General features: G+C 40.0%; 1 protein-coding gene across 1 annotated transcript; it reads right to left on the bottom strand.

Annotated features, from left to right (window-relative positions):
- Nucleotides 1-607: 607 nt before the first annotated feature.
- On the bottom strand, nt 608-19,234 carry LOC122562109 (5,6-dihydroxyindole-2-carboxylic acid oxidase-like). The gene is made up of 6 exons (XM_043714637.2): nt 18,439-19,234; nt 15,835-16,039; nt 10,243-10,410; nt 5,346-5,525; nt 2,092-2,235; nt 608-1,126 (listed from the first exon to the last, which is right to left on the bottom strand). Exons 1-6 carry the CDS (start codon nt 19,129-19,131, stop codon nt 909-911), a joined length of 1,608 nt encoding a protein of 535 aa, XP_043570572.2. The 5' UTR covers nt 19,132-19,234; the 3' UTR covers nt 608-908.
- Nucleotides 19,235-21,867: the final 2,633 nt, after the last annotated feature.

The raw sequence follows: 21,867 nt of genomic DNA, 5'->3' as shown, positions 1-21,867 counted from the left end.
GTTCAAGACACAAGGGTGAAAGTCTTTCATCCTCATGCCATTTCCTCTGGCTGAGAGTCATTAGGCTGATGCAGTCCAAGGATATCCAGGGACACTGACTGAATTATGCCAGCTGCTGGATTGGGTTATGATTCCAGAGAATAAGTGACCATCAAGATGGCTTTAATGTGACTGGCTCATTTACAAAGAATCATGGAGACATTTGTGGGATCGCTTGATTTCTTATTCTCAAAAGCAAAGACTGTGACTGATGCAATTATGTCAGGTCACTGCTACATCTCTTGCAGTTTAGACAAACTGGGACATGAAAAGTTAAGAAAATTACTCTAGCTGTTGTAAAGGCTGCCTTTGAAGTGATCTGAAATTGGTGTTTAGTTGTAAAGGTGATGAAAAAGACAAGCGAGTGGAGCATTCACATCATCAAAGGTATAAAATTGTGGGAGAAGTTACCATGTAATGATACCCTGAGAATATCTGAACAGACTGGAATCAAAAGAGATAGGTGAGAAGTCAATAAGGTGTACCTAATCTCTGACAAAAGAAGCTTGTTTGGTCTAGAAATATGTCCTATTTCAAAGGGTCATTTTATTTGATGATAACAGCAATATTAATTTCATGGTGGTTAGTGTGTTTATTGAAGTCAAAGCTTTTGTAAATCAATTTAGCAGAAAAGTTAGATTTGTCAACCACAAAGTTCTCAAACTTTGAGTTTTAAATTAAAAACCATTACAGCTTCCATTTATAGGCCAGAAACAACCATTTTCATTACAAAGATTAGAAATTGTAAAGCATCCTTCCAGTTTGTCTTTGATCTGAACAATTCAGATACATTTGCACACAACTAGTTACATGAAATCAGTATTTTTCATACCAAGCCAATATGCTGGAAGGAAAGCACAAACAGAAATTCAGATTGATGGTGCTGCTTTTTGGGGCACCGTTGGTGCATCATAATCAGAGTAATGTGGATATGGAGTCTGTAAGAGAGGTTGGTTCAGTTCACTTGCTGACAGTTTTCTTCTTCTGCGGCGTAAAAGTAGCGTGGAGATTGTGAAAACAATAGCAACCAAACATAGAGCAGATATGATCCCCACAGTTATCATCTCCAGCAACGAAAGTGGCTGATCTGCAGAGGATATGCAAGGTTAAGAATGTTTCATTCAGTCCAAATTGAACAAATATTGAGCAAAAATGTACCCATGTGACTGATTCAAGGTATGCCCATATGCAATTTTTGAAATACTCAACTGTAGATATATTTTTGAAATCAACTTGCTCAAAATGTGTTATTACGCACTTCTACAGCAAGTGGAACTTGAACACAGGCCTTGTAGCTGAGGTAGGATGTGTTTTCCTGCACACACAAGAATCTGAGTACTAAAATTTATACCCAAAGCTCGGTATCTTTTGAGCATTTAGAAAGCTGTACTTGCATGTTTCAGTGGTCTTTTTCAGTCTGGAATTCAAAATACTTTTTACAGAGAACAAGCTGATTAATACAGGCCTGCTCATCACTGGTCATTACAGTCTGTTCCACCATTCAATATGATCATGTCCGATTTGATTTTAACCTCAACTTCATATTCCTCAACACGCCTGATAATCTGCCTTAAAAATATTTAAACATTTTACATCTGCTGCAGTCTGAGGAAGGGAGTGCCAATGGGGTCTGTATTGAGAAAGAAAATGTTTCTTCAGTTGTTTTAAATGGCATCCCCATATTGTTAAAACATGACTCCAAGTTCTAGATTCTCTTCCACATCCACCCAATCAAATCCCTTCAGAACCTTAAATATTACAATTAAGTCATGAGGGAAGGGAAGGGGAGGGTTGGGGAAGAGCAGCTGTTTTAAACTCAAGTGGATACAAGTCCAGCCTCTCCTCAAAAGGCAATCACACATTCTAGGTATTGTCTACTAAACCTTCTTTCATCAGTTTCCAGCACATTAATATCTTTTAGAAAAAAGTTCAAGCCTGGTTGAAAGCTACACAAATTATTTAACACCTTCAAAACCTGATGCTTAAGATTGCTTATCCTATTCACTAAAGGGAGAAGGAGAAGAAGTGTTTGCTGGCGAAATGAAAACTTACTTGGCCATTGAATGTCATAGGTGTAGCCAAGATTTTCTGCAGGCACAAACATTTCTGCATTGGTGACTGGAGGCCAAAAAGGAACCATATTGTACTCTTGATTATGTCCTATGGGAGCATTTTCAAATGGAAAGGCTGATAAATCTGAGGAGAGAAAGGGGGAGGAAATGAAGTGATTTCTAAACCAAACATGGTGGCATTAACTAGGCATACGAACCATTTCATTGTACGATATTAGCAAAAGAAAACTCCAAGTGCTAGAATTCATACCAAGTGAAGGGACCGAAGAAATAAACAATGTTCTTTGGGGAGAGTGTAGATCCTTTTTCAGAACTGGAAGATTATTGTGGAGAAAGTGTATTTTTTTAAAAAAGGAACTGGGCAACATGTAAAGCTGAGGGATCACAGACAAATAATGAGAATGATGTGCAGAGTGCTTGTGGATATGACTAAAGAATGGAAGTTGTGTTCCAGTTAAGCAAAATTTGAAATCCAGGCTTCAGATAGAAGACACCTTTGGTCTAGTCCCATGACGCAAACTATGCTAAATGGAACAGATTTAGAATTGGGTACTCTGGGTAGTCATAAGCAACAGAAGTATATTTAATAGGATGCAACATGTTGAATCATATGTCATTTGACCAATTAGGATAAAGCTAAGGGATCAATCCTGGGTCAATGCAGAGTGTAGAACACCAGGTGGAGCGTAAGAAATATGATGCCAACCTGGTGAACAAACAATAAAGGGCTACAAAAGAGACGCAAATGGAACAGTGCATCTTAGAACAAAGTGCTCCCACAATCAGGGGAGCAGATCAAAGCTCTGACCAGGACACAGCCACTCCTAAATGGTAGTGGACAATCAACCATTATATCAGGTCACACACAGCTTGGCTGACAGTTCTAATTATCACAGATTCATAAGGATGGGATAGAGAGGTCCTTGAGAAGACAAGCAGAAAAAAGATTTACCAGAATTAAATGTATTGTCAGGATGAGGAATTTACTATATGTATAGGTTGATGAAGCTGGGAATTGTGATCAGTGACTCAAGGGGAGATTGGATAGACAGGTAAAAGATTATGATAAGCTTGAACAACAAAACACTGTCCACATCAGCTGATTTTACAATAGTGTTTTGGTACAAAGCATAGAATGGGTTGGGGATGGGGGGGTAAACAGTGAGGAATGTGAGAAAAAAGTTACTTAAAAACAACATGGTCATGATAGAGAACGTGCTGTCCAACAGAATGCTGGAAACAGAAACAGAATTATTTCTGAAAAAAAGGAATTTGGATTGACTAGTGGAGTTTAATGAAGATGCCATGGGGACAGGGTTTGGAAGTGGACTGGCAGAACTGGTTTATGCTTGATGGGCCCAAATTGACCCTGTATGCCATTATGTTTCTAGGACTCTAACTGGCTATGGTCCTTGACAACATACAGGAAATAGCTGAGAATAGGTTAGTATCTGTCAGAAAAGATCATACATTAGTGAGGGGTTTAGATTTGTGATTTAACTTTTTGGAAAACTAGCCTTGCAATAACAGTTTGCTGTTACTATTGGGGAAGGTTGAAACTAATTTAGCAGGTGAATGGGTTTGAGGAGAGACCACTAAAGAAAAAGGGGTAAAAAAAAGACAAGGTACACAGAATTGGCACAGATAGCACCAGAGTAAGAAATGGTAAAGTAATATGTAGGTTAGTGAATGTAAATACAATAAAGCCTGTATTTGATTTACTGAGCTGGGATGTGAATGTATGACATGTTTCATGATGTTGGTCCATTGTTTGTAACCATGCAATTGGATCAGCAGTCCAGAATAAAGTTAGTCAATCAGGGTGGAGGTAGGGTGGTTCAATGTACTTAAATCACACTTTAGCAGACAAAACTGGCACAATGAACCATCTGTAAAGAGTGACTCAGTTAGTCAAGCTACATTCCCACAAGGAGGATAAAGGTGAAACATCAAACCAGAACACTCTGGACGAAGAAAAAATATAGAAAGCAAGATAAAATGGAGCAGATTTTAGGTCAACAATATTACAAGGTGAAAATGGGTTTAATATACAAAGTTCAGAGAAGAAATTTTAATTTTTTTTAAAAACTAAACACAAGAAAAGGTCATGCATATATGAAGGAATTCCAAGTTTTCTATAAGCATCCAAGTAATTGGAGGATGGCAAGGGAGGTGCAGAGTTGACAAGTGATCAAATGAAAAAAGGGAATTGATTCATGGAGGCATATGGCATCTATAAAGGGAATAAAAACAGTACTTTGCATCTGTCTTCACCAAGGAAGATACTGCCAAAGTTTAGAGGTGGTAGCTGAAATGTTGGATGGATTACAAATTGGTTAAAAAAAGGACATTAGACTACACACAGTTTGAAAATCCCTATGATCTAATGCATCCAGAGGTACAATCATATTGGAGTGCTGCAGATAAGATTTGAGAATGGTTCCAACAACCTGCAGCATTGAAGGCTAAGGGATGACCTTAGAGGTTTATAAAATCATGGGAATAGATGAGGTAGATGGCATAAGTTTAAAAGGTGAGAGGGGAAAGATTTAAAACGAGAGACCTGAGGGACGATTTCCACAGAGGCTGGTGCATATATAGAATGAGCTGCCAGAGGAAATGTTTAAGGTCAGTATAATTACATTTTAAAGACATTTGGACAGGTTCGTGGATAGGAAGGTAGAGAGTGATATAGGCCAAATGCAGGCAAATAGGACTAGTTCAATTTAAGAAACCTGGTCAACTTGGACGAATTGAGCCAAAGAGTCCATTTCTGTTGTAGGACTATGATTCCATTAAGATTGACTATTTGAATACTGATTTGTAACAAATATAGTCATTCCATCAAGGTCACTGGGTCAAATTCCTGAATCATCCTTCCAAATAGGACTGAAGGTGCCCCTACTTCCAAGGGCTGCAATGGTTCACATGGCTGCTTACCACTGCCTTCTCCGGGGCAATTAGGAATGGGTAATAAACGCTGGAATAGTCAATTTTGCTCACGTCATGAACTAGAAGAAAAGTAAATGCTGGAGAAACTCATTAAGCAGCATCTGTGAAAGAGAAAAAAATGTGTTAAAATTTCAAGTTCTATATGACTCTTGAACCCAAGAACTGTCCTGACCAATACACAAGTTATTATAAAGATGTCCAAACTCTTATTTGAAATCTCCATAAAAAGATCAATATTAAAAAGGTCCAGCAACAATAATTAAAATGAGTTTGTCGGATTACCTGCTTTACTCCTCTTCAACCATTCATCAAAGATTGCATCAGTAAATGTATGCAGTAAAACAAAGATAGGGTCATTCGGAGACAAGTGGGTTTGTCCACCAGTTCCATTAAGAAATAAATGTGCCAAATTATGTAAACTGCGAACTGCTGGATCATACAGTCCTGAAGGATCATTATAACCTAGAAGGCAGACCACAACCAATTCAAAAGTTAAAAATTAGAAAGGCAGTATATTTAAGGCAAATTCTAAAACTAGCACAGGAGTCCTGTTTGAGTAGACAATTTCCCCTTGAATCTGTTCCCCTCAGCATTCACTAAGATTTGGCTACAACCCAACAGGAGTTAACCTGCCTTTGTCCCATATTCTTTAAAACACTTTAGGAGAACGAAACAAACCTCTCAAATAGCATACATTTTTAAAATTGTGAAAGAGTTACCAATTTCTATTAGTTTGTGTGGAAGTCCTCAACTTTGAGGAAGGTCTAGCACTAATTTTAAAGACTATGCTGCCTAATATCAGAAATAATAGTTCCACTAACCTGATTATTTCTTCACTTATCTTTGAAGTTACTTCACCCTTAAAAATCATTCATGGTAATATCATTTTCTCCAGCTTTCCTGCATGCCGTAAGCTGGTATATTCAGCTCCCAGCCCTGGTGATTGGAAGTCTGCCCTTTCACCTTTACCCATTATAGCAGTGTTGCCTCAAGCTATATAGAGTTAATTGCTTCTGATGGAAAGAAATGCCTAAAGTCCTTTAAACTAGGTCTCTTGGTTGAATCACTTTTGACCTTTCACTTTTCCCTTTGCGATTGCCCAAAGCACAGTTTTTGACTTGAGCTCTACTTGGTGGGCCGAAATAGCCATTATCTGTACTGCAGGGATTATATGATACTAGCTTTTCTATCTGACCCTAGTAGTTTTTTCTTTAATTCACAGAATGTGGGGATTTATCCTGGAACAGGAACTACAACCATCATCATATTTAGTACAATAGAGGAGCGTGAGAGAGCAAGAGTTCTCCACCACTGCACTGCCATTGATTCCACTGTTGTGCAGGGTTATTGATTGCAGATGGTCAAAGTCAGCATTTACTGGCCTTGACATCACTGTTCACCAGAAGCTTAGTGGCCCTTGTAGATCACAAACTTAAATAACAATTTATTGCAAAGCATTACTGACACCTTCAACCATTTTACAGATGATGGAGTACAGCAGCAATTGACCAGGTTGCATTTGTCTTGTGAAAACAACATCCTGGGCAATTATCCATATTTTGAGTAATGGATACTGGTGTGTCAAGCTCTGGAGCACAAGTCTTTATTACTATTACCACAATGCTGTCAGGCTCCATATCCTTTGGTGCATCCGTGCCTAATAGTTTCTTGATATCACATGGTGTGAGTCACATTGGCTGAAGACAGGCATGTGATGCTCGGACCTCTGAACTCAAGCTGGATTATGCACTCAGCACTTTTGGCTGAAGCGCAAATGCTTTAGCCTTCTCTTTTTTGTCCAAAACTAGATTGTTGAGTTCTACACATAATGGACACTGGGTGAATGGTTATGGAGAGGAGGCTGACTCCCGCTCTGATAACTAAAGCCAAGATATCCAGACAGGCTCACCTCAATCTGTTTAAAAAGTAGTAAGACAAGTGGTATAACCCAATCCACCCCGCAAATCTGTTAAAAAAGAGAAAAAGAAAGGAAATCCCTTCACTCATTCTATAATCAACAAATAATTTATTTATCTAACTCCAACAGTGAACAAATTAATAGAACCACTAACAAACTAAACAATTCCCCTCTAATTACTAGCTATTACCAAATAAAACAACATTCCAATGGTGTTCCATTAAAAATTCTCAAAATTACAGGCAGAATACATCTTCCTGAATACCCCACACCCTCTCCACTGATCTTTCAGGATGCCTCCTCAATTCTTGCATCAGGAACTACCTCTTTCCATTCTTATGTTAGGAATTTTAGTTAAGAGTACCACTGTACTTTTCATCATATGATAGTAATTCAGATAGTAATCGCTTTAGATGGCAATTTGCTCTCCCTGATTTTCGAATATATCCTTGATGACCTATTAATCTCTTTACAATCTGATTGGTTCCAGGTTGTCACAACCATCAGATTTAAATTCAATTGTTCCTTTGCCGAAGTGCCTGGTTTAAAGTAATTGACTAAATTTTAAAAATCTGTTGTGCCTGCTAACAGTATAGTCTTTTGGTACAAATATTTTCAATTTGATCACCTGGAACTGGCAAGCTGCTGCCCACAGATCTTTTTAAATCTTTAAGCATCGTGAAAAAAAAATTAAACCATGTACTCTTTACACCTTCCCCTCTGCCATTTTACACACAAATTCCAACATCCTGCCTTCCAATCCACAAATACTCTACCCAACTTCACAAAAGCAGGAAATAGGAATACAGGAATGGGATGTGGACTTAAGATATGAGAGACATAACAGCCTTTGTCCACACCAATCCCTCAATCTCTTATTTTCCCAAATCCTCCTTAGCTCTGGTAATAATCCAGAAATTGTAAACTTTTTAGGCCCTGTTAAGACAAGGCCATTAGTAAGAAATAGGTAGCCATTTGGCCCTTGAACCTGTTCCACCATTCATTAGGAGTTGGGCAGATCTGACATTCCTCATGCCCATTTTCCTGCCCTTCCCAATAACCTTTTGATTTATTACTGTCACTTGTACAAGTGTTGTCTTACATGCTTTACAGGCAGATTGTACTATAAGTACATCAGGATAACAGAACACAGAATGCAGGGAAGTATTACAGCTGTCAAGAAGATGCAGACAAACATTTGAGAGGTCTATTCAAAGTCTGATAATAGGGAAGAAGCTATTCTTGTGACAGAAGAGGGTGGAAAGTGTAACCAGGGTGGGGGGTCTTTGATGTTGGTTGCTTTCCCTATGCTGCAGGAGTATAGATGAAGTCAATGGACGGGAAGTTGCATAATGGACTGGGCTGTGTTCACAACTCTGTAATTTCTTGCAGTTTTGAGAAGAGAAGTTGCCACACCATGCTGTGATGCTTTCATTGGTTCAGCTATTAAAATCTGAGAGAGTCTTTATAGACATGCCAAATTTCCTTAGCATACTGAGGAAGTTGAGGCTTTATGCTTTCTTAACAGTAGTATCAACATAGATGGACCAGCACGAATTGTTGGTGATCACCACTCCCAGGAACTTGATGATATTGGCCATCTCCACCTCAGCACCATAGATAAACAGGGACTTGCCCTCCACTCCGCTTCCTGAAGTGGATGACCAGTCCCTAGTTTTGCTGGTGTTGAAGGAGAGATTGTCTTTACACCATGCTGCTAAGTGCTCTTTTCTGCACTTGATTTTGATGTTTGAGTTATGATATACAATAGTGGAGTCATCAGCAAACTTGCAAATTGAGTTGGTGGGGAATTTGGCCAGTGTGTGTAAGGACTAAGTACGCAGCCTTACATGGCACACAAGATTAAGATTATTATGGAGGTGGTGTTGTCACCTGTCCTTATTGACTCCAGTTTGGTAGTCGGGAAGTTGAGAATCCAGAGACAACTCCATCCTAACCTTCCAAATAAAAATGACGGACAGGGCCCTTTTGAAAAGATGGGGTGCCTTCTGGTTTACAAATTTAACAATGTGATACTCACTTGGTTAATGAAAAATCCAGCCCACCTCCTTTGAGATCCAATCCCTGAACTTTCCTCTGGACCTCCTAAGATTGCAGGATCTCAACCTACTTAATTTCTAGCTCATTAAAGTTAATCTCTGCTTGGAAGAAAGCTGTTTTCCATCCATCTACTGATCATACCCTTGACACTAAGAAGGGAACACACTAAGCATAAAGCCCTGAGACTTGCTACCTAAACCCCATAGATATGGAATCCCTAATGGACTAAAATTCACACACTTTAAATGGTGTCTTTCTTAGAAATTTGTCCTATCGTGAAACTGTTTACTTTTGAAAATATTGTCATTCCTAATACAAATTGGTTTGAGTGTGCCATACTTCTGTGAATGGTCAGCTCTTCAGATCCTATCAACTGATCTGAACCAGCTTATCAGTCTTCGGTAGCATTAGTGGTTGAGAGCTCACCACCTTTTAGTCAGTGAAACTTTCAGCCTCTTGAAGATTCTGTCACCAGCTGAGCATGTTCAGAGCCCTGTGCTCAGTTTCAATTTCTCTTGCATATGTGGCTGTCTAGACCATACAAACCATCCTGGGATTCCCTCAGTGCAATACTTATGGGGAAGTACAGACTTCTGCTGACTTTTTTTAATGAAATAGGTTTTTACTGCGAGGTTACTATAAAAATTACAAATCACTCTTGGAGGCTATTATAACAGCTTTTAGTCATTCAACTACCTGGGTTTGCAAAACTGACCAAATAACACTTGAGCATTTTTTACACTGCATTTATTCAAGCATATCCCTCAGCACCATTTTCCACTAAAAAGCAGAGGCAAGGAACCCACTGTGTAATAAAATCAGATTTCAATACTGGTTATCGCAAGTTTTTTTTATTTATGTAAACTAATTTTATTGTTATCAATATTCAATCTTTTGGTTACTTTTATCTCATGTTATTGTATTCACCCAATTATAACATTTATGCTTGTCTAATTACAATATTCAATTTCTAACAGCATTGTTAGAGCCAAACTTTATCCTCATCAGTAGCTATTATCTTGAATGCTGTCTTATATATCACTTGACAGTTAAATTTTTTTTGACCCTACATTAAAAAGGTTTTTCTTTGACTTTTGTATTCAGCAGTTTTATTTTCTATCACTGTCAGCATTTTCCTTTAGAGACCCTTACTAAAAACACTTTACAAATCATTGTAAAACTATTATTAACTATACTTACCTTCCACTGTGTTTCGGAAGCTATTTTCGGAATTGGAGTAGAAAGGTGGTGTATCATAATCAGATACTTCTAAACATTTTGCTACGTCCTGAGCATCAGGGAGACGCTGCACCATTGGTCTAGCAACATTCCCTCCTGGATTCCGTCGGATAGGACCACCCTCAGTATCTGAAGATAGTGGTATGAACATGTTAGGATCTTTACTATCTTACTCTTTGTTTAGCAAAGAGCAAGCTTAATAGATTGTCAACATAGCCAAAGGTCTAAGTTGCATACAGATCTGAGTGTCCGCATACATGCCTTGCACAAGGTTAGTATGCATGTACAGCAAATTATTAGGAAAGCTGATTAATAATAATGGTGAGGGGAAACAGAATGCAAAAAAAAGTAGAAGGTTGTACTTCAGGGAGACAGATTTGAATATTGCATACAATCGTGGTCACCTTATTTTAAAAGGTGGACTTACATGCATTGGAAGCAATTCAGAGGAGGTTTACTAAATTTATACCTGGAATGGCCATGTTTTGAGAGCTTGGACAAACTAAGCTTGTATCTTTTGGAATTTTTGAAAAGTAGGAGATAATTTGATTAAAACACATGGGTGGTGACAATGTACATGTGGATAGAACATTTCTTTTTAATGGGAGAATCTATAATGTGAGAGGAGGCTCACTTCGAAAAGAAAGAGATTACCCATTTATAATGGAAATCATACAAAATTCCCTTCGTCTGTACCTCAAGAGTCTTTAAAGCTCACTTCTGGAAAAGGTGGTAGAAACAGTCTTTGAATAATTAGGGTATAGATAGGTTGATAGATTCATGGTAAGAAAGGAATGAAACATTAGACGTAGGCAGGAATGTGGATTTGAGATTAAAAGTCAGATCAGCCATATTCTTACTGAATGTCTAAGCAATCTTGAGTGGACACTGAAGGCTACCCCCCTTGTGCATAGCCTCAACCACATGTCAAGAGCCTCCAATTCAAGACCTGAAAGAATACCACCCAGAGAGAAGTATTTTGCATCAATATTTACTGTGGAGAAAGTCAGACATAACATGACATCAGGTTATAGTCCAACAGATTTACTTAAAATTTCAGAGTGCTGCTCCTTCATCAGGTGAAGAAGTAGTGTGTTGAAAGCTTATGAATTTGAATACACCTGTTGAACTATAACCTGATGTCATGTGACTTCTGATTGTCTACACAGTCCAACACTGGCTTCTCCACGTACTGTGGAGAAAAACACAAGCTACAGAACTTGGGGAAATAAATAGTGATATCTTGGGAAATGCATGTATTAGAAGAGTCTGAAAACAAGTGGATAAATCTGCAGAACCTGATCGGGTGTGTCCCAAAACTTTGTGGGAAGCGTTTGCTAGGCCCCTTATGGAGATACTTTTATCATCGATAGCCACAGGTGAGGTGCCAGAAGACTGGAGGTTGGCTAACATGGTGCCATTATTTAAGAAACGTGGTAGGGAAAAGCCAGAGAACTTTAGATCAGTGAGCCTTATACTCAGCTGTGGGTAAGTTGTTGGGGGGGATTCTGAGGGACAGGGTTGTATGTATTTGGAAAGGCAAGGACTGATTAGGGTTTAGATCAGAGTGGTGCTGGAAAAGCACAGCAGGTCAGGCAGCATCCGAAGAGCAGGAAAATCGATGTTTCAGGCAAAAGCCCATCATCAGGACTGATTAGGGATAGTCAACATGGCTTTGTGCATGGGAAATTGTATCTCACTAACTTGAGTTTGAAGAGGTGACAAGATTGATGAAGGTAGTGGACTTTGTCAACATGGTTTGACAAGGTTCTTCATGGTAGACTGGTTAGCAGGATTAGATCATATTGGAATCCAAGAAGAATTAGCCATTTGGATACAGAACTGGCTTGAAGGCAGGCGACAGAGGGTGGTGATGAAGGGTTGCTTTTCAGAATGAAGGCCTGTGATTAGCAGTGTGTCACAAGGATCAGTGCTGGGTCATATTTTTAGCCATATGATTTGGATGTGGTCTGTTATGGCTGCCCATGATAGAAGGGTATAAAATGGCTGACTAAAGCCCCAGCAAGCTTTGCAATACATGTTTGACAGAAATTAGAGATTGTGGGAAAGATGTGGTCTCAGCACAGTTTCACTTTGCACAGATATCTGGGATAACAGAACAATAGCTAAGAATATTCCACTCAACTTAAGAGAAACAATTAATTTTTCTTCTAATCATTTCCAATATTATGAGTGCTTTTAAACTAAGATTCTTCAAGATAATTATAAACAGACTCCAAAGTGGTTATAGATATAATATAACAATCAATATATTAGAATGTTTAAAAACTAATTACAAGTAATGGATGGAGGCCTCTTCTTCGAGCAAAGACAGCATTTAGTAAAAGTCTGTGTTACACTCTGGTATAGATAACAGATTAAAATAGACTACAGCTGCCATTACTGGATGGCAAGGGATTCCTCGCAGTAAAACAAGTGTCTGACGTTTAACTTCTTATGCACTAAAATGGTCCAATCAAAACAATAGCCAGCAATTACTAATATAGAGTGATGCACTGAAAACCAAACCAATTGAACAACCCAGCATTAGTTGGCCAATAAAATACAGGGAGTGTGAGGATCTGCCACCATGTTAGAGTCAAGAAAATTTGCTTATATTAAAATCAGACTGCCATTGACCTTGCTTCCAATTTGAGCCAAAGATTAAGGGGGCAACTGAGCCCTCACACAGAGGACAGATTCATGGTGGTCTCTGGCCTCTTCAAGATACCAGGAAATGCTTGAATAAACTACTACATGCCTGAACTCTGCCATCTCCTGAAATTTATTGCCTTAGAATGAATTGGTCTGACATGAGTAGGAGAAATGGTAAGTAAGTTTGCAGATGTCAAACTTGGTGAGTAATGGAGAGCAAATGTTGTTCCTCAAAACAATGGGACCTTGATCACAGGGTTGAGGAGTGCCAGATGGAGTTTTGTTGAGATAAATGTGAGTTGTTGCATTTTGGGGAGGCAAATCAAGGCAGGATGTATACACTTAACGGTATGATCCTGGAGAATGTGCTCAAAGAGACCTTGGAGTGCAGGTTCATAGTTCCTTGAAAGTGGCATCACAGATAGGGTAGTGAAGGTGGTGTTTGCTACATTCCCCTTTACTCGTCAGTGAATTGAGTATAGGAGTTGAGATGCCATGTTGTGGCTGCACAGGACATTGGTTAGGCCACTTTTGGAATACTCTGTGCAGTTCTAGTCTCCCTGCTATAGGAAAGATGTTGTGAAACCTGAAAGGGCTCTGAAAAGATTTACAAGGATGTTGCCAGGGCTGGAGAGTTTCAGTTATAGGGTGAGGCTGAATTGGTTGGAGTTATTTTCCCTGGTTTGTCAGAGGCTGAGAGGTGACCTTAGAGAGATTTATAAACTCATGAGGAGTATGGATGTGATGAACAGCCAAAGGTCTTTTCCCAAAGGGTCAACAAGTTTAAAACTACAGCATATTGATTTCAGGTGAGAGAAGATTTAAAAAGGACAATTTTTTTTAACTTATAGGGTGATGCATATATGGAACAAGCTGCCAGAGGAAGTGGTGGAAGCTGGCTCATTTATGACATTTACAAGGTACCTATCCGGATGCATGGATAGGAAGGGTTTAAGAGAGATATGGGCTAAATACTGGCATATGGGACCAAATCAATTTAGGATCTGGTCATTGTGGATGAATAGGACAGGTGGGTTTCTTTCTGTGCTGCACAACTCAATGACTAAGATTGCATTTGATATCCAGCCAAGTATTCATAATAGAAAAGCTTCATAGTGAAACCCTTTCATTTTAAAATGATATGTCTGACCAGTATAAGGGAACAAATGTAGTCATTTTCTCTTAAAAGCAGGGTTTTGTTAAATAAGTCATTCACCAGTCAATTTAAATCTGAGCACTATGTTATAGGTGAGTTTTGCTTAACGTATTAAATTATGGTACTTTCTCCATTAGTAATACTGTACTGCATATGCACAATTATGAAACTGCTTACAATGAAGAAAATATACTTACCTTAAAAGAGGGCTGTGCCTTGAGACAAATCACTGCATTAAAGTCATATCTACAGTATAATACAACACCATTTGTGACATTTGAAGATAATACTTTAGACTTTTGGTTTTCAGAACAGTCAACTTCTCTGAACTGAAACCTGGCATGCTCTTAATAGGCTTTCAAAATCTCTCATGATCTGATAGAAATGGCATGCCGGAGAAAAACAGAATTTCAGCCCCTATTTAAAATGCAAATCTGACTTCGGCAGGAACGTACATTTTGCACCTGAGGCAACTGACCTAAAAAAAAGTACGGAGTTAAAAAGCAGTTCTAAATGATTAGAATAAATAAGTTGTCTGAAAAAAAATGAGAACGCTAATAGACAACACAGATACCATTACATTACCAAGTGTACTTTGCAGGTTAAACTAGTGGGAAAGACCAAGAGGAACAGTTTTAAAAAGAAATTATAAGGTGGTGCCAAAAGGATAGAATGCAACTTAAAAGATACATTGTCAACATTTTTTCATTTTGCACTTGCAAAAAATACCAAATGTCAGGGAAAACAACATTTAAACTGTATGAAAATGAAAGAGCATTGTCAGATGATGAGACAGTTAACTGCCAAGCTTATAGTAAAAGGGCAGAGAAGGAGAGGAGTTCAAAAATGCATTCAGGGGAATTTTCTTCATCAGTGTATTACCAATCCAACAAGAAAAGAGTCATTGCTGGACCTGGTTGAGGGGAAGGAGCTAGGTCAAGCATTCACTCTGAAGGAAAGTGAAGTGATCATAGTATTGTACGTTTTAGGATGGCTATCAAAAATGACAAGGAATAATCCCAAGTAAAATTATTTTGAAAAAGACCAGCTTCATTAGATTGAACACAGACCTGACCATGTAAAGTGCAATCAAGATTTGGTGGTCAAAACTGTAACAGAACATTGGGGTTCTCTTTGTAGTGGAACTAGTTTAGGTGCAGTCAAAGTACATACCCTTGAAGGGAAGGTGAGCAGATTCGATAAAGATGTTCAACATGTTGAAGTGGATGAGATAATAGGTAAAGATTGGCCCATTGGTGACAAGAGAACCAGGATATGCAAAATTTTTAGATTGGCCAAAGAACCAAAGGCAAAGAAAAATATTTTAACCCAGTGAGCGGTTAGGATTTAGAATACATTGCCAGAAGACTGGTGGGGGAGGATTAAAAAACAGCTTTCTGAAGCCATTTAGATAAACAACTGAAGGAAGAAAAAAGCTTAGCAACAGGATAGGAGAGAGGAGTGGGGCTTCCAAGATTGTTCTTGTAGCGAGCTAGCCTAGACCTGATGGGCTGAAGGGTGGTGAAGTGATTCTAAGTGATTGTCAAGACAATAGGTTACTGGTGTCCAAACTTTCAAGGAGCAGAGTGAACTTTGCAATAAGCAACCTAAGAAATGAGAAAAATACTACAGTTTTTCCCTGTCCAATTTTATTCAAAAAAATCACCCAGCTTCTAAATAGATAGAGATAAAAGTGTTCCATTTCCTGCAATTTTCTCTTCGTGGTATTTCTAAATGGTTACCATTGCAGATAGTTCCCAGAGTATCGTAGTCTTCCAAACTTTCACAGAGGTTACGCCATTGGGAAAAGATCGAGTTCGGACTTATTAAGGTTGGGTCAAAATTGTTTCTAGCTCCCATTAGGTCATCAGTGCAGATGTCACAGGTATTTCTCCCTGTGGCAAAATTCCAGTATGGAAGTGAAAATGTGGGGTCCTGCAGCATCACCTATATCAATGAGCAAAGCAAAACAAAACAAAACAAACAAACAGTCAGTCAGTCAGACTTATATAGGATACAAGCGTGTTAATCTGAAAACTTTGTTTACAAAATAATTACTATTGAAGAAGTACTGTAAAAAAAGAAAGAGTTACAAGGAGGTGGTTTTAGAATGGATTTTATCTTGGCTCAGTAAATCCCAAGTTGGAAGGTGTCTGGTCAAACCATAAAATCAGAGTCAATTAAGCCAATGCAAATTGTGGTCCACTTCCAAATTTTGATATTCTCCCAGCTTCAATATGCTGCATTAACATCCATTCCCCTCAAAAACTAGTCAATGTTGTGCCACCTATTATTAGAAATTAAAAGCTATCACTTCATCATTGGATGTGTTCAAATGAATAGTTACAAAGTCATTCACTTAGAGTGATTTCTGTTAATGTTGTCCTTGATAATCGACCTGAAAGATCTGGTATCAGGACTCAACACCAGTCACTAATACATCTCAGAAATGCTAATACTCCTGCACATGCGCAGTACTTAACAGTTTAAAATTGCATTTGTAGTTTTTAAAAGCCTATCTGGATTGTCACATAATTCACTCCCTTTTAGTCCCAGGCTGCTTACCCTATTCTTCATTTTACAGATTTACTGTGTTTTTCACTGCTTAAAATCTGCTCACTTCAGCAATATGAAGTAAAACACTTGGAACATCAAAGTACTCCACAGGAACATACATCCTGACACTCAGCCAACCTCCCTCCTAGCTGATCCCCATCCCATTCACCATTGGTGTGAGCATTAACCAACAGTCCCTTAACACTCTCACAATCCTATCCTGTTTCTACCTAGTTATTCTCATCCAATCCCATGTTTACCCAACCTCCTGGAGTTGCTGCCTCCCACCCATCACAAAAAATATAGGCATGGAGGCCAAGGCTGAAGGCAGGTATTGTTAGAGAAGTGTGGGAGTGACAGTGAGCAGACCTAGTTGGGGCAAGGGGAGGCCAAGCATTTGAGGCAAGGGGATAGGGTTGGGTTGAAGTTAGCCTTCTTCACCTTAGAAATATTAAAGTCATAACAATTTACACCTCCGTTACTGGATCTAAGTTTTATGATGCAGTGATCACTTTTATCCAAGTGTCCCCCACAGATACTTTGTCCAATTGGCTGACCTCTTTCACCAGCACCAGATCCAGTAATGCTCCCTTTCATCCATGGGTACCCACATAGGTTGCACTTATGCGTACATTTGTGGGATATCTGGAACATTTCTTAATACAGTCCTACATAGACAACATTACTGGTGCTGCTTCCATCTGTCATCTGGAATCGGAAACTTAATCCATTTCACTTCCAATTCCCACCCTGCTTTCCTTGAGATCTGTTTCTATTTCTAGGGAATATGTCAGCCACTAATATCCACTACAAACCCCTCGGACTCCAACTATCTGAACTATACATCTGCAAGTTCTAATCTGCCAATAATCCATTCTCTGGTCCCAGTTTGTCTGATGATTCCAGTAAGAAAAACAATAGGGTTCTCTTGCTCCTCAATAACCACCCCAACAGCATCCATATCTAAAGCATCATAAGCTGACATTTCAGCAATCTCCATTCGAGACAAAAAAAAATTGCAGATGCTGGAACCCAAAGTAGACAGTCGGGAGGCTGGAAAAATGCAGCAAGGGTTACATTTTGGGTGTAACCCTTCATCAGGACTGGCAAGAAGGGTTACACCCAAATCTTCGACTTCGCCATCTCCTAATGGCGTGCTGTGTCCTTCCAGCCTCTGGAAAAGTGCCTCTTGATGTTTCATTACATTAAGACCACTATGAGCCTACAGTTTGTTGTAAAATAATAATGTACTAATTCTCTGGTAACTTGTCTGGTTAGGGCATCAATTGCTCGATCTTCCCCTGATGATTTGGGGCATGAGGACTTTTCACTGTGCTAATCTCCCAGTGTTTGTAAGGTAAGGTTCATTTAAGTTAGTTCCCTGACAATGTAGTGACCACAAAATGGCAACCCTCTCACTGGCGACCAACAAAGAAAAATCACAAGGTTGAATACAACATACCGAGAAATAGATGTTGCATTCACAAAGACTCACTGCATACCTTTTTTTGGTTAGTTCAGTTGGCTGGACGACTGGTTTGCAACGTACAGTATTGCCAGAGTGAGTTCAAGTGGGACCCATATTGACCTAACTTTCTCATTATCTCATCTTGCCAGCAGGGTGGTGACCGCCAAGTTAAACCACTACCAGTCATTTCCCTCTGACAAGGGGGCATCCCTTTAGGACCACAGCGACTTTACATTTACTGCATGCCCTTACCATGTTAAATACAGCCTCTCACACCCTCCTGTGTGATTCGGGAGTAAGGTGGGGGAGGATCTATCCTTACCTGCATGTCTTGTTCTAGTTGCAGTAGATGGTAGCGGTGCCAGGTGAGAAAGGCAGGCCCCTCATGGGAGAAGTCGATGCCCCCGAAGGTGCGACCCTCGCCCAGGTAGGTTTTACTGACTGAGTAATAGTGGCTCCAGACGAACAGGTTGTAAATAGAGATGTTCTGGAAAGGGGGCAGTTGCCCGGCGCTCAGGTTGCCAGGGTGGCGGATAACGATTACTAGCTCAGGGTGAGGGGTGACCTTGGCGAGGTGCAGGGCACGGACAAGGCGCCTCCTGTTGGTGTCACTCAGGCTCAGCACATCCTGACGGCGGCGCAGCGGCAGAGCCGGGCTCCGGCAGTCGACCCCACTCCAGCCCGGACGGCACAGGCTGCAGTCGGAACCGGCGAAATTCGCAGCGCAGCGACAGCCGCGGCGGAAGAAGCGCAGGGGCCAGCGCTCCCGCTCGTCCAGACCATCGTGGGGGTACTGGGGACCGTGAGGGGCCGAATCGGCCCCTAACTCAACGCAAGAACCCCGTCCCCGGCTGGAGCTGCAGCGGTCAGCGGGGTCCGAACTCGGACCTGGGCAACACTCTCCACTTCGCAGCATCTCTGGTTGCATACACACCCGGGGGAACATAGCCATTACTGCCCTGGAGTAAAGCACAGCCAGCATCAGGCAGATTGCAGCGAAAAACACTGATCCCATTTGTCCCCCACCCCTCAAAACAACACCTTTCAATTTCTTGTTACAATTTCACTAATTTCTCTCTGCATCAAGATGATGTGGACTGACTTCATTGTGAACTAATCCTCTCCTCGTCTTTTAAATACCCAATTATCTCATACCAAAGTCTGCTGTTCACCTCGTGATAATTCTTTCTCTCTCGAATGTCCAGGTCTCGAATGTTCAGGTCATTGATTAAACGGGATGCGGTTGAATGACTTTCTTTTAAACATTGTTGCTATACAAGTCTCTTTGCCAACTATTCATGTACTTTCTGAATCTTGACTGCACAGAACTTTACTCTTCCCTGCATCTGGGATGGCTGCGAGCATAATCTCTTCCCTCAACATCCTCCCCATCAAATACATTATGCCATGAAAAAAAAACTGAGCTAGTGTTCTTAGGCAAAAAGTAAAAGGAGGCATATGTAAGGTTGAGGAAACTAAAGGCAGACTAGAGCCCTTGAAGTACATAAAGATGGAGGAAAGGACTGAAACGAGAAATTAGGAAGGCTAAAATGGGCCATGAAATGTTTTTGGTAAACAGGATCAAGGACGTTAAAAATCATACAACACCAAGTATAGTCCAACTGGTTTAATTGGAAGCACTAGCTTTTGGAGTGCTCCTCCTTCTTCAGGGACAACCACCTGATGAAGGAGCAGCGCCTCCGAAAGCTAGTGCTTCCAATTAAACCTTTTGGACTAGAACGTGTTTTTATGTGATTTTAAACTTGGTACACCCCAGTCCAACACCTGCATCTCCAAATCAGGATTAAGGAAATTCCCAAGTGTTATTTACATGCATGGAGCAAGTGGGGACAGAGGGAAAGAATAGGTCCACTCAAGGACAAAGGAGGGAATTTATTCATGGAGAAGTTAAAAACAAGGAGGCATGTAACTTGTATAGGCAGATGGGATCAAATGAATTCCTTGAGGAGTACAAAGGGTGTCAGAGTACACTTAAGAGGCAAATCAGGAGGGCTAAAAAGGACGTGGGATTTCTTTGGATTCTCCTTTACCTTATCTGTCAAAGAAATTCTATAAATACGTGAATGGCAAGAGTAGCTCAGAAGACAGTAGGGCTTCTTAAAAGTTAACAAGGTTGTCTGTGTGGAGCCACAAGAGTCAAAATGAATATTTCTCATCAGTATTTACTGTTGAGAAAGGTATGAATGCCTGAGAACTTGGGGAGATAAATGGTAATGTCTTGAAGAGAGTCCAGATTACAGAAGAGGAGATGCTGAAAGTCATTAGGTAGATGAATCTTTTTGAAGAGGTGTCCAAGAAAGTAGATAAGATAGACGATGTCCACATGGACTTCAGCAAAGCCTTTGACAAGGCATTGCTTGGTAGGTTGTTGAATAAGGTTAAATCTCATAGTATCCGGGGAGAGCTAACCAATTGGATACAATATTGGCTTGACGGAAGAAGACACAGGTTGCTGGTTCGAGGGTTGTTTGTCATACTGGAGGCCTGTGACCAGCACTGTGCCACAGGGATCAGTGCTGGATCCATTGTTACTCATCACTTATATAAATAAGTTGGATGAGAATGTAGTAGGTATGGTTAGTATGTTTGTGGATGACACCAAGATTGGTGATATAGTAGACAGTGAAGAAGGTTAGCTGGGAATATAGCAAGATTTTGATCAAATGGACCAGTGGACTAAGGAATAGCAGATGGAGTTTTTTTTTAATGTAAGGTGTTGCATTTTGATAGGTCAAATCAGGGCAGGATTTACAGAGTCAATGGTTGGTTCCCTGAGGAATGTTATAGAACAAAGAGATCTAGGGGCACAGGTTCATAACTCCTTGAAAGTGAAGTTATAGGTAGACAGGGTGGTGAAGAAGGCTTTTGTCATGCTTGCTTTCATTGGTCTGGCATTGAGTGTAGGAGTTGGGATGTCTTCTTGCAGCTATAGAAGACATTGGTCAGGCCACATTTGGAGTACTGCAAGCAGCTCTGCTTGCCCTACAATACAAAAGGATATTATTAAAGCAGAAAGAGTGCAGAAAAAAATTACTAGGATGCTATCTAGACTAGAAGATTTGAGCTATAAGGAGAGATCGGTTAGGCTGCAACCTTTCTCCCTAGACCGTAGGAGACTGAGGGGTGATGTTATAGAGATCTATAAATCATTAGGGGCATAGATAAGGTAGATAGTGAACAGATTTTCCCTATGATAGAGGAGTCTAAAACTAGAGGGCACAGGTTTAAGATTAGAGGTAATAGATACAAAAGGGTACAAAAAGCCAGTTTTGTCAGAGAGTGGTGAGTGTCTGTAATGGGCTGCCTGGGGTAATGCTGGAAGACAGTACAACTTTATCATTTAAGAAACATTTAGAGAAAGTAATGCATGAGATAGGTATGGAGGGATATGGACCAAATGCAGGCAAATTAAGCTAATTTAATTGTGAAAACTGGATGACGTGGACAAGTTGGGCCAAAAGGTCTGTTTCCATGCTGTGGACCTTTATGACTGTATCACTCTAAATATGTGAGATCCTAAATGAATGCTTTGCAATGGTATTCACAAAGGAGAAGGACATTGTGAGTTTCAGGAGGGGTATGTTGATATTCTAGGGCACGTCAATATAAAAGAGGTGTTGTGTATGTTGAAAGGCATTCAGGTATATATATTGTGGTATGGTGGCTCAGTAGTTAGCACAGTTGCCTCTCAGCACCAGGGACCCAAATACGATTCCACCCTTTGGGTAGA

This window comes from Chiloscyllium plagiosum, unplaced genomic scaffold, assembly GCF_037043375.1.
Source record: "Chiloscyllium plagiosum isolate Xiang-an unplaced genomic scaffold, Cpla_swu_hap1 HiC_scaffold_2, whole genome shotgun sequence".
In the NCBI taxonomy this organism is placed as follows: domain Eukaryota; kingdom Metazoa; phylum Chordata; class Chondrichthyes; order Orectolobiformes; family Hemiscylliidae; genus Chiloscyllium; species Chiloscyllium plagiosum.
This window is presented reverse-complemented; position numbering and strand designations above follow the sequence as displayed.